The following is a 14,497-nucleotide window of genomic DNA, read 5'->3' as shown; positions in this document are numbered from 1 at the left end:
CATTGTCTAAAAGGTGTTAACAGGTTAGAAATCTAGAGAGGAACTAATGAAATGGAATCGAATTTAAAAATTAAAATTATTGAATTGATAAAAATAATGGTACCAAAAAAATTCAGTTGAGTTAGTTAAATATAAAAATAATGTCAAAATATGAGCAAATAGGAGTAGCAAAAATAGCAAGAAAGCTAATTTGTGAAGAAAACAAATTAATGTGACCTGAAATGAAAATGAATTGATAGATAATTAGTTAAACAATAAGTGTTTGATTGAAACGCTCACTATTTTTTCGTTGAGCGGCAGATTCTCAAGTGGCCCAACTGAGCAAGTTAGTGTCGTCCAACCGGCTGGAGGAGGATATTAGACGACTCGGCAACATTGCTTTTGACCTTGAGACTCGCACCATTTGTTTCACACTTTGTCTAAACAGTTATAATAAATAATCAAAATTTAATAAATGAGTGAAACGCGGTCGTTTTTCTTATTTGAATAACAGATGATATGATTGCATTTGACAAAAAATGAAGCTATTTGTGTCACAAATTTGTTCAAAATATTTTCAAATTTACTTGTTGTTATCTAAAAGTAATTTAGCGCATTCGTGTTATCACAATAATGGCGTACACGCGTACAATGAAGTTCTTATCTTCCCACATCAAACTATACGATTTTCGAAATATACATATAACGTCCCTAGATGCATTTTTCAAATGTATAAGCCATAACTGAATGAATAAGCATATCTTTTGAGAACGAAAATAATTTCCTCCGGTGTTGAAAACTATCACTGTGTTATTTCATGAATTTCAATATTTATTCATGAAAGAATTGACAAAATAACAAAAATGTCGTGTTTTCAGCGGGGATGCCATTTTCCTTTATTGAAGTTTTGCATCCAATAAACCGGAAGGAGTTACCATTTCTTCCTTACTTTCCATTATTTTAGAAAATATAAAAAAAATTGTTAGAAGCTCTAAACACAGATTAAAAATTTACTCTTAAGATAAACGAATAAAAAATGGCGGTTTTGAACTGAACAAATCAGAAAATGTACATAGCAACCCAGATTTTTCCTTAGCAACGGAACTGGTGATGTGATTTAGGTAGTGCTATGGAATTGAACAATCACGTCAACATCGTACATATCTATAACTTTCACTGTGCACATGATCCATTTTTAATATTACATTATCATATTTTCGTAAATACGTTCATCAACACTATTAGTGCCAAATGCCTGGTCAATTTTTCGCTCTGTTTCAGCAGCGCGTTGGATCAATATGAATTCGTAGAGAAAAATTGGGCGAAAATCTCAACATCATATAGCAATAAGCTCAGAAGAGGCCAAAAATTCAAATTAGGACCAAGACACAAAAGAATTAATAATTTTTTGAGATTGTAGCTACAAAAACACATGATATTAAAACGGCCAAACTTTTGAAACAACGTAATAGGAATAAATCTGTTCTATTTCTGGAGCCTTGTTTATGTTAATTTTATGTTTTCTCAAAGTGGTGAATCAACGTTTTTGTTCGACTTTTGTCCTTGTTTCATAAACTCACGGTGGCTCATAATCTGGTGTATACCGGATAAAATTCGACATCTACTTCAAATTACCGTTTCGAGAAATATGTCAGGAGGACTCTGCACACGGTTGTCTGGAAATGGAAATTGTTAACAACTGTAAAGTTTTACAACTGTCTCTCTTCTCTGTATATTTACAATATGGGTTCTAGGATCATTTGAATATGATGGAACATTTAGAAAATCCAAGTTATATATAATTTTTGAAGGTTTGAAAATTGTCTTTCTATTATCATGAATTTTAGACACTTTCCAGTTCAAACTCCAGCTAGAAAATAGATCGTTGGCTGGTGAGTCATACGTAACAAATGGCTCTCAGTCCAGTGAAATGTTACATTTTTTAGGTCTTAGCGTGCGTTTTTCGGGGGTCGCAATTTTAATTTTTCTGATGTGTAGGGGGGATTAGTTTAAGTTCAAGAGACGCAACCCTTGTTCCCTGGCCGCCATTTTGGAAAAAAGGGATACAAACTAGAAACCCTACAGAAAATTTTATCTGACGTTATTTGTAGGAAATCAAATTATCTACAACTTCATTCTAATTAGTTTTCATCGTGAAATGGAAAATAAAAAAATTATAAACAAAAACAACTGAGAATTTTTCTGACTATCTCCACAGACGATGCAGATAATGAACTACACTCCTCGACAGGAAGCTAACATGGAACTCTCACCTACAGAGTAGACCAAAAAGAGCATATGTGGCTTATGAGCCATGTCGGAGGACAGTGGGACGCGCATGGGGTCTTCACCCCGTGTGGTCACCTGGATCTACACTGCAGTAAAACCTATGTCAACGTACGGAGCCATTGCATGGGGACCGAAAGTTCTACAAGCAACGGCCATCCAAAAATTATATCAAATAGAGTGACTGGCTTATTTAAACATCACAGGAGCCATGAGAACAACACCGACTGCGGCAATGGAAATAATTACTGGTCTGACCCTTCTTGACCTGTACGTTAAGGAGGTTGCGTTAATGGCCATGTTACGATTGAGCACGGCTGGTGTAAACCTCGAAGTAGAAATGGGTCAATTGAGGCTGAGCCTATGGCGAGAAGCGCTCACTGCGCAACCTCTACTGCAGGCAACAAGTGATGCAATTGAACCCAGGTTTGTGTTAAATAAACCTTACACAGAGTCAGATGCTACAAATGCAATACGCATATATACAGACGGCTCCAAAATCAAAGAAGGCTCAGGATGTGGAGTGTACTCCAGATCACTGAGCCTCAGGATTAAGTTCAAACATAACTGGCTGGTATCTCAATCACCACGAAAGAAATAACCAGGAAAGGAATTTCTGGCAAAAACATAACAATCTTTACCGATAGCAGACACGCTCTATTAGCCTTGAACATACAACGTGTTACCTCAGGGCTAGTATTAGAGTTCCACCAAGATTTAGCCAAAGCCTTGGTTTAAAAAATGTGTTTTTCCGTTGATCAGCTGTCGCCCCATACGAACGACAACTCTCAGAAGTTGAGAAACTTGTGCGAGCTAATGACTAACAATGACTTACCTTTTAACGTGTGATTCCTAACACGGTTGCAGAATCATCCCAGCTTCAACCAGATAAATTCTCTCGAGAAAAATATTTTGTCGAAGCAGGTAGATAATAACATTATCCTGAGGTGGTTTAAAGGGCACGACAGGAGTAAAGGTAATCGCATTACCGACTCTTCAGCCATAGAAGCGGCTGGACTAAGAATTTTAGTACCTAGTGGCACCTACGGCCTAATGACTTCCGACAATTGCGAAACTAGCCAAACGTTAAACACATGCTCAATCCCTAAATCGATGGGACGAAACCAAAGGATGTTATCTTGCCAGGATCACCTTGTGTGACCCTGGGAAGCTGGCACCGAAGAAATATCTGGCGATGACCAGAAAAAAATCTACGCTTGAAAGTAGGATTTCTGACTGGCCACTGTCAACTAAGAAAACACCTCCATAATATGGGGCTAGGGGACACACCTCTATGCAGGATGTATGAACAGGAAGATGAAACTGTCGTGTCCGGAGTTATCGTCAATAAGAGAGTGTGTGTTTGGCTAGTCTTGGCCTACACCTGCTGATATAGAGGAGATGTCTCCCAGTGACCTGTTCACCTTCCTGGAAAGGACAGCATGAACGATGACCTAGGAGGACAACTCCTCGGGAGAATGTATAATGGGTCACATGTAGCCTAAGTGCTGTGGGCCTACACTCACCCTCTCCACTCTACCGATTCAGATACAGAACAGAATTTTTGAACACATTATCTTTTGGGTGTAATAACTTTTTTTTAATCATATTTCAGTGAAATGATATCAGAGCCATCGTATAGAGGGTTTTTCAATAATTTCCACTACAGATTTGTTTAATTTCATTGATTTATCTGGGTTTTACAGCGTTCCGAAGTAGACCGGGTTCTTGAATACTTGTAAGAATAAGATAAAAACGAACCATTACGCTTAGTTTTCTGTTATATATCTTTATTCATATAATTTATTATTTCCTTCACACTCCTTTATTCTCATTCATTTATTATCGACCCTAGAGTCTGGAGGCGCGTTTTTTAAAGTGGTATCCCCAGTAGGCCTAATCCACGGACATTTCCTAGGCGCATTATTATATATTAAAAAATTTGTTTTCCTGCTATTGTGTTTTCATTTTCTTTGATGGTCCATGCTGCGGTTCGGAATCCAATTCAGTATCGGAGGTCAATGTTTGCAGAATATAGGAAGTTAGAATTGTCGTCATTGTGCGTGGTTCGCCTCCGAATTAATTTTCTTAGATTAATTTTGGTATTTCCATCATATTACTGCAGGTTTCACTAGAACAATTATGACACACTGCAGAGCATTTAACGCTTGCCTATCGACAACCACATATACTTTCACAGTTTCCCTTGCATCTGCAGAAAATTGATTTCAGAAGTTCGGGAAATGCTGGAGGTTTGAAAGTTTGGATTGGTATCCAAATTTTTCAATGCTCTTTCTAGCCTCAATCTTCAGAATCACAGTGTTTGTTGAGCCACGACTGAACCTGGTGATCCTGAACCAGGCTGCATCTTGTGTTGAAAGGAGCGATGCATTTTTGGTTACTGTCTTGGCGAATCTCATGATCTACAGAGAATCATCTTTATTTCCACCATATAAATAGACGAAAAAAAGTTTGCTACCGACTTTCTCACTGAAAAATAATGCTGTTCCTCTAGCTAACTCGGGATGTTACTGTTAAATTTTAATGGATCCAGGTTTGCCTATGTTAGCATGGAGAAACAGCATATTTTCTGCAATGATGTTGCCATATATAAAACCTGAAGGACAGTATAATTGATCAGATGTACGCTGCTTTGAAGTTGGTTTAAAAAAAATACATTAGACTGCTTCCTTCCTAATGACAAGAATGTCAATGTTCTCTGCTACGATAGTCACAGAATCAGAAGATTGGGATGCAGTAACCTCAGAACGGACGATCTGCATCATCTGATTCAGCTTGGACAACACTAAAACCTACAGCACTTTTGAGAAGGTCTTTTAAGTTTGCATTGTTCTTTTCATCACCAAGAAATGTGTCTTGAGAAAATGTTGGTACGGTGCTCTTATTAAACTTTATCATCTCTATCGATTGATGCTTCTTCTTGTGACTGACACAAGAGCTCCCACGACTTTGTTCCTGCGATATCTGGGTTTTCGAATTAGCCATCAAATATTAGTCCGTGGGGTTCTTGTACATACCCAACATGCTTAACAATAATGTTGTTCAAAATCGAGTTCGGATCCCAAACCACTTTATGTAAAACCACCATCGATTCTTACGAGTATTCAAGAACCCGGTGAACTTCGGAGCGCTGTAAAACCCACGTAAATTAATGAAATTAAACAAATTTGTAGAGGAAATTATTCAATGAAAAAATCTCTATAAGATTGTTTCGATGTTATTCTATTGTGGGATAACAAAGTTATAACGCCAAAAATTTTGTTCAAAAAAAGGTTCAGTCATTTTTGTTTATAATTTTTTTATTTTTTATTTTACGATAAAAAGTAATAGGAATAGAGTTGTAGATAATTTGGTTTGCTACAAATGGTGTGGGATCAAATTTTCTGTAGGGTCGTTAGTTTACAAGATACATCGTGAAAACCCTCTGCACCCCTTTTTTCAAGATGGAGACCGGGGAACAAGGGTTGCGACCCACAAACTTGAACTTCAGCTTACATTAACTTCCCTACACATAAAAAAAAATAAAATTGTGTCCTCTGAAGAGCACAACCCTAAATGTAACTTTTCAGTGAACTATCCCGAAAATATCTAGATATGGGAATGCTAATACAGTTTACAAGAATCTCTAATGAATTTATGCTGAAATGAGGAATGTTCCTCCTGACGAAAATCAAGTAGATTTCATAAAAGAGCTTTAAAACAACTCATTTTAAACTTATCATTTCAACCTTTTTCTTTTAAAATTATTTTAATACTTAAAAAAGAGGAATGAAATAATGCATTCAACATTTAAAGGGATTCGTTTCTATTTCACCATTTTGCAACATCGGTTATAGCTAATGAAGGACAATGAATCTGTTACCTGTATGAGACAAACAAAGATGACATATTTCAGAGGCGTGCTGTTCTGCTTACTTATGTTCCGAGTTCCGAGACATTCGGTGACATATGACATTTTGTGCACCTAACCTATTTTCCTCCATATAAATAAATAACAAAACAACTGTTGTTTATGTGTTTATAGTTCAATACCACTTCCACAAGTGGTATTGAACTATAATTTATATTTTGCCTTAATTGTTGATTTATAAAGATAATTTTCCTTTTTTAAAGTAAAATATCTAGGTACGTATAAATTATATGTGAATTAGAAACAAATCCCTTTAAAAATTAAAACCCAACATCATCAATTTGAATACTTTTCGAAGTGAATTTGAAAAAATCATGAATTAAACTCAACTTTATTTTGTTCAAACTTGCATTTGCTGTAATAACCCAAATTGAGGAACATTCCCCATTAACTGTCCTATGAATCCCAGAGAGTTCTGCACCGTTTGAAATAAAAGAAAATTATGACACAGTTTATCACAACCATCCAATGATCACCCAAAACAGAAACGAACCGTCATCAAAACCCTAGTGAACAGAGCTTTGAGAATATGTGAAGAAAGGTACGTCGACGACGAAATAAAACACCTAACAACTGTATTACAAGTGAACGGCTACGACAGAAAAGACATAATCCGCGCTTCACGTCCAAAGGAAAAGAAGAAAAACACCAGTGAAGATCAACCCTAGGCACTGTCTATCTGCCATACATAGAAGGTGCCACCAACCGAATCGGGAAAATTCTGAAGAATGAGAAAATCAACACCGTCTTCAACCCAACTAAGAAAATATCTGAGATCAGTAAAAGACAGCAAAGATCCACATAAATCGGCGGGAGTTTACAGGATTTAATGTAACTGTGGTAAAGTCTATATCGATCAGACGAAAAGAAGCGTTGGAAGAAAAGAAGCCTAGTCGAGCACAAGAGGAGTTGCCGATTGGGACAAACCAAGAAGTCTGCAGTCTCTGAACATGCACTGTCCGACGGGAAACACAAGATCCTGTTCGAAAATACCGAGAGGATAGCAACTTTGAATCTTTATTCAACAAGAATACATTTAGAAGCCATAGAAATTCACAAATACCAAGAGAACTTCAACAGAAAGGAAGAGAGAACATATCTACTAAAGATCGGGCACACAGCTTTGAAAAGCGCCAAAACGAAGCCAAGTCAACAAAATCGCTCGAACCAGCCATTACAGAAAGTGCTCGAAAAATCAGCACCATAAATGACAACGGCAGAAATGGGAGCTTCAGTTTCAGTTGACATGTCAAGAAGAGTACTTCAACCTCGCCACTGAAGTTGACTTCCGGAGTTGCAGTCGAAATGTTTGGAAATCATAACCAAAGAAGACCACGGCAAAACCCTGAAACCATCCAAAAGGTTTATCACATTTTTTATCTGTTTTCTGTTTAAAATCTGTTTTTCCGTTAACCAGCTGTCGCACCCGTACGAACGACAACCCTCAGAAGTCGAAACTTGTGCGAGCTAAGGATTAACGAGGTCTTACCTTTTAACGTGTGATTCCTAACACGGAATGCCCTGTCTTCACTTATCAAATGAGAAAAAATGTTATCTTGAATAATATCATGAAATTGAGAGCACTTGTTTTACCGAGTTGATTTCGTATGTACCTATACACCTTCTCTTATTTATGTTTCTGCTTGTACTTGTGTATATTATTTTTACCTCAATATGTATCAGGAACTATACTTTGGTGTTGAAAAAATTTATCTAAATATCGTTATCTACGAAACTGTCCATTTTTGGCCTAGACATCTTGTGTGTCACTTCAAACAAATTGTAGGAGCAGCCTCTGTAGCTTCATTTCCATTGTACTAACTTTTTCAAACTTATTTTTTCTACAGAATTCCCTTCTGCGCAATCGATTCTACGACAGATCGCCCGGCAATGAATTCTTCGACCACAATCGCGAAAAATCTAAATTCCGCCGGCCTATGCCGTACATCAACTTTCTGGCGGTCTTTGTCCTGATACTGGTCGTTTTCTTTTTGGTTATCTTGATAGAAAAACAGTTACCGACTGGTCTAAAGATCGCCGAAGAATCGAAATATCCCGACAGCTTCATAGCGGAGCGCTCCTACAATATTTTGAAAAATTTAACGAAAATCGGACCACGACCGGCAGGAAGTTACGAAAACGAGGTGTTGGCTGTGAATTTCCTCAAGCAGGAAGTCGATAGCATTATCAAAGAGGCTGACGAGCACCACGTCATACAGTTGGACATCCAGAAGGCATCGGGGGCGTTTACTTTGAAGTTCTTAGATGGTATGACGAATGTTTATCAGGATATACAAAACGTCGTCGTTAAAATTGGATCTGAGAAGGAATCTCACCACAGTTTGTTGATCAACTGCCACTTCGATTCTGTTATGGACAGCCCAGGTGAGCTCATTTGAAAGTTTTTCTTTGCTATAAGTAGAATGAAACTTTTTCCTGAAGTACGAAAAATCACTCACTAGCGGCGCTAGTAGTTCGGTAGGGACAAACACTGCCTAATCCTCATATAAACATATGGTAGAGTACAAATAAAAAAGAATGTTTTTAACAGAAGAAAATGTTCCTGTAACATTAAAAGGTTGGCTTGCATGCCGTAATTTGAAAGTAACTGGAAAAAAGTGAATTAATAGAAAGGTTAGTATACAGACTCAAGTAAAAGAGTAGCGGTAGATTCAAACAGTAATAAAAGAAATTCAAAATAATTATGAATTTCAGATTTATTTCCGAGTGAAATATGAATGAAATATAGATGGTAGTGAAATAAATCCAATTAAATATAATAAATGAATATAATTTAATGAACGATTGAGGTTATATCTCATTCTAATCAATGGTTATTAACTAATATGAAAAATTTACTATTCATTTCATGGTTAGAGCATACATATGAATATTTATTTATTTATTGCACTGTTTAATCCACTTTTTTTGAAACATGTTTCCATTTCTTACATCTAACCTCATTAATATGAGGTTTAATAAATGGCATAAAAAACAAGTTTTCTTCCGGATATCGATTATCCGACGTACAATTCGCAAAACAGCAATGCTTTGTTGGCATTATAATGGGTGTTTTTTATAGAGGTATAGAACTTTAAGTTGGCATTACTTTTCAAGATGGCGACCGATTTAACAGCTGTCAAGTGATTTATTCTTAGTTTGGTTTGGCAATTCATCATGAATAGACTCACGCCTGAACAACGCTTGCAAATAGTGCAATTTTATTTCGAAAATAATGGTTCTGTGCGGAAAACGTATCGCGCACTACGTCCATTTTATCGTCGACAAAATCGTCCATCAGAGCAGTTAATTCGATTAACCATGGAACGTTTTCGCACCACGTTTACTCTTATTGATAACTCGCATCCCCAGAGACGCCGTACGGTGCGTACAGAAGAAGCTCTTGCTGCTGTACAGCATAGCATTGAGGAAGACCCGGAGGAGTCCATCCGCCATCGAGCACAGGAATTGGATCTGTGTCCATCCACTTTATGGAAGATTTTGCGGAAGGATCTTGGTTTGCGTGCTTACAAAATCCAACTCGTGCAAGAATTGAAGCCAAACGATCATCAAGTAAGGCGTAGATTCGTCGAATGGGCCCAAAATGGGATTACCGTTGTTCCCAATTTTCATAAGCAAATTTTGTTTAGCGATGAAGCGCACTTCTGGTTGAATGGCTACGTCAACAAACAAAACTGTCGCATTTGGAGTAAAGGTAATCCTCAAGTGTATGTCATAACATCGTTACATCCACAAAAACTGACTGTTTGGTGCGCTTTATGGGCTGGTGGAAGCATTGGTCCGTACTTTTTCAAAAACGATGGTAGCCAGAACGTTACAGTCAATGGTGATCGGTATAGATCCATGATTACTAACTTTTTCATTCCTGAATTGAATAACCATGATGTCCAGGAGATGTGGTTTCAACAAGACGGTGCAACATGCCACACAGCTCGTGCCACAATAGATTTATTGAAAGACACTTTTGGTGACCGCCTAATTTCACGTTTTGGACCTGTGAATTGGCCTCCAAGATCTTGTGATTTAACACCGCTAGACTACTTTCTGTGGGGCTATATAAAGTCATTGGTCTATGCGGATAAGCCACAAACGCTTGACCATTTGGAAGACAACATTCGCCGTGTTATTGTCGATATACGGCCACAAATGTTGGAAAAAGTCATCGAAAATTGGACGTCCAGATTGGACTACATCCGCGCCAGCCGTGGCGGTCATATGCCAGAAATCATATTTAAAATGTAATGCCACAAGATTATCTTTCGGATAAATAAAATTCATGTCAATCGAATAATCCATCGTTGTTTTATTGCAACTTAAAGTTCTATACCTCTATAAAAAACACGCTTTACTAGCACAAAATAATTTTTTATATGAGATTTATATTTTCAAATAACAAATTAATTTTACGTGAATAACACTGTTTTACATGTGAATAGTTTATGTTTGTCCTTACTACTAGTACTGCCGTACGTTTGCTGTACTATTCTCTGGAAAAAGGCTAATTAAATCAGGAATATTAGTGATTTCACCTCGGAACTTGTTTCAAAACCTTCCTGTGCGCGACTACAGATATTCCAAGGCCAAAGGTCAAAAAAACTATTTTTTACACAAAATATTACAAATATCTTTTCCTATTGGTTTTATGCTATTTGTATGCATTATAAATTTAGACATTCTAACCTACCTAAATTCCCACAAAGCTACAAATCAGAAATATATTTATAATATGAATAAAAATAATAGTTGAAAGTTCCCCATCTTTTCCCTATATGGAAACATTTTTATTAAATGTCAAAGGTCAAAAAAAAATGAGTTTTTTCGCGATTTTCAGCAAAACGGTAAGTTTTATCATAAAACAACTTCAGACTAAAATTGTAGATCATAAAATTATCTACAAAAAATTTATCAATACTTTTTTCCTACGAGCCACCGTAGATATAACGATTCAAAAAGTTGTAATTGTCATAATATGCACACGTTTCCACGCCACCTGTGAGGTAGTGTACTTAGCGCGTTGTAACGTGGTTTCGCCAGTATTCCACGGGTCAGTTGTGATCCTGTTTAATTTGAAACTATTGCAAAATAATGGATATTAAAAGAGATTAAAAAAATAAAAGCAATCCAAGTTAAAAAAAAGTAGTGAAATAATCGTCCGAGTCGTAACTTCCGAATTTTTCTTGTTATTCTTTTTCTTCTTCATCTTCATCCTGGGTACATGTAAACTGCGTTAATAGCGATGTATCGCATGTTGCCTCGTTGGAATCAAACAGATCCTCAACTGACAAAATGGTTTAGACTTTCGCGGCTGAGGTTTTCAGTATCACTGTTTTTCGAGTTTGAAAGCCGTGGATTTTTGGAATTTTTTCCTGACGTTTCACTGGTGCGAGTGGCTAGTTTCTTCAGAGGTTTAACCATCATGGCTTGCTGTCCGATGACAAGCCGATGCTGTCCGATGATAAGCCATGATGGTTAAACCTCTGAGGAAGTTAGCCACATTTAGACACAATAAAGTAAGTTAAATTGTAATAGTGAACTACTCCTGAGACTATGATTAAAAAATAAGCAAATATTTGGAATTTAGGGTAATTTATAAATTTTTTTATATTTTGTGGATATTAAATGTTTGTATTGCTTATCGCAACTCTTTGTTATTCTAACGAACATAAATACATATTTATAATCAATAATTTTACTAAGGTATGGCGGGCTGTTCTACTTGTTTAAAGATTTAAAAATAGCTATTTATGAGTAATATGACCTTCATCTACAGACAATATCATTCGGTAATGATATAAGTAATGAATCATTGATTGATGATGTCTATTGATTTTTCTGAATGAATGGGAATCGATGTTCTTATGTGAAATGATAAAAAATAAACTCCATTTTTATAGTTTATGTTATGATTTTTTTACTTGAATTTAACTATGGTAAAATAAGTTAAAAAAAACTTATGTTGAACGTTTTTATTGGAAAAATGATAATCATGATGTAGATAATGTACTGATGTACTGGGTAGCAGTCATCACACCATTTTCCTTAGCAATCTACGGTATTGATCAGATGAAAAAAAATAAAATCGTTGGGCGTAGTTGTTACATATTTACTCAGGTTACACTACATTACATTATTAAAAATTTTTTTCATTATAACCGTTTGTTGTTTTACTATTTTAATTTCGAGTTTTTAGCCTCCGACTTTATCACTTAATACTTCTCATTCTGTTTAATTCATTTAATGCCTCAGTAATATGAATATAATATGTAATCCACCATTCTGTATAGCTGCGGTCATCTTGAATTTGCTTCTTTTTCAAAGTGTATTACCATTCTACAAGTCAAGCCTTGTCATTTGATACCCATATTGAGGTAGTTGTGAAACATAATATAATCCGCCATTTTGAAGGTGCGGCCATTTTGGATTTACAAAGATACAGATATCAGATCAATGTGTCGGCAGGAAGGGGGTCAAACTTCAATTACAAAATTTGACCCAAAAAAACAAACAGGACAAGCTAAATGAAACTGTTTAAAAATACTTCTACCGAAACCTATCTATATTCAACATATTGAAATGGGTTTGTTTTGCTCATGAAACCGTACTTATCAGGACTGATTGTCTGTTACTGTATAATAAATTAGGAGTAACAAGTCAAGCCAGACATTTTCTGGTAGAATAAATATATCTCTTTAAAAATCTGAAAATATGAACATAAACGTTCAAATATGCCTTAATGATTAATCAAAGAGTCTGTCCACGTTGGTGTTACTTTTAGAAAATAAGTACTCAGTAATTAACTGCTCAGTACTTTTTGATTTTTCAAAGAAAAATATCCGAAGGGTTCTGGGTTTGAATACTATTCTTATTAGGAATATTTTGATGCCTAAACAATTTAAACTTGTTTAGGCATCCTGTGTATATTAGGCGACCCAATATAATGTCGCCCATGGCCACTCTTTCCAAAAAAGGATACGGCGCAATAATCGTCGGTTAGCCGTATTTTGGGAAATAATTGGATTCATATCCTGAAAATTGGCAAACATATGTTTTTCAGTTTGCTTTATCGAATGAAGGTAATGCGGTTTTCCCAACAGTTCTGGTTATACCGGAAGTTGGAATCAACTTCCTTAATTCCAGTGTAACACCCTGTATATTTTCACATTTTTGAATACCTGGTATAATTCTAATATGACTTTGTGTACACTCTATACCAAAAATGAACGGTTTTCGAAATATTCTTTTGTTTACTAAAAAAAACTCGGTATTCCGCTCCTGAGTGATTGATTCCCCCATAAGATTCAACAGTTTGATAGAATACATAATTAAGCTATTATTGAATCATCACAATACTTCATTCCATCGTCTTGTAGGAGTAACATTTCCAAAATGTTATGACTAAGTCTGAAGATATAAAAATGGACCAAAACTGAGCTCTTTCAAATGGAACACCTTGTATTTTAGGATAGTTTTGAAATTCCGAGGTGATTATGACTCATTTTAGTGAAACATTCCGTATAAACAAAATCAACTGTTCACAAGATATTTCAGTATTTCTTCAAAAAAATAAAACATGTGCATGTCAACCATAAAACTGCGGGCTACGGAACCTTCTTTTCGAACAGTTACAGAAATTTTATCAGAGCTATCAATTTATCGTCATGGTTTTTATTGAAAGCAGGATTTCAGATGTACAAATAATGAATTTAATATATGTCTGTGTATTCTTAATGTTTCATAAAAGAGCGAAAATTCAACCAGTTTAGAAGCCTACAACAGACAACTAAAATGATTAAGTATCCTGATGTAAATGATTAGGTACTATACTTTGGAATAAAATAATTTTCAGTGGATGCTAATTGACGATTTAGAGATGCAATTGGTAGATTTTCAGAATAGCATTTGGACTCAAGAATTTGTCGAATTTAAAATATGGAACGAAATCGTTTGAAAGATGAAAATGAGTACAACTACGAAAAAGAAATTTTTAAATCTTGGAACAGATTACCTGATACTTTAACAACTAAAATATTAGCGATGGCTTTGCTAACATTTTTTTCATTCACATATTTTATTTAGACAGCATCGAATAATATTAAGACAAACAAACGGAATTGGTTAACAGATGTCGCTATTAACAATGCAACTTCCAGCATGGCCTTTTCGAATTAGGAGTACCTCAAGGGTCGATATTGGGACCTATATTGTTTGTATTGTACATAAATGATTTGGAGTATGCAACGCCCGGAACATTCTTAACAATGCATGCAGATGACACGTCGA

The 14,497-nt window shown here is 35.8% G+C and overlaps 1 protein-coding gene across 1 annotated transcript in view; it reads left to right on the top strand.

The window, feature by feature from the left end:
* Nucleotides 1–14,497, top strand: part of LOC111502328 (endoplasmic reticulum metallopeptidase 1) — a 36,997-nt gene that overhangs the window by 2,422 nt on the left and 20,078 nt on the right. The window contains exon 2 of the mRNA XM_074171274.1: nt 8,044–8,581. Within this exon, the coding sequence (XP_074027375.1) occupies nt 8,044–8,581 (538 nt within the window). The remainder of the gene's footprint in view (nt 1–8,043; nt 8,582–14,497) is intronic.

Source organism: Leptinotarsa decemlineata, unplaced genomic scaffold, assembly GCF_025532065.1.
Source record: "Leptinotarsa decemlineata unplaced genomic scaffold, Ldec_3_MD MMD2_tig00000010_RagTag_RagTag, whole genome shotgun sequence".
In the NCBI taxonomy this organism is placed as follows: Eukaryota; Metazoa; Arthropoda; class Insecta; order Coleoptera; family Chrysomelidae; genus Leptinotarsa; species Leptinotarsa decemlineata.
Note: the sequence above shows the minus strand (reverse complement) of the source record. Positions and strands in the feature narration are given on the sequence as shown.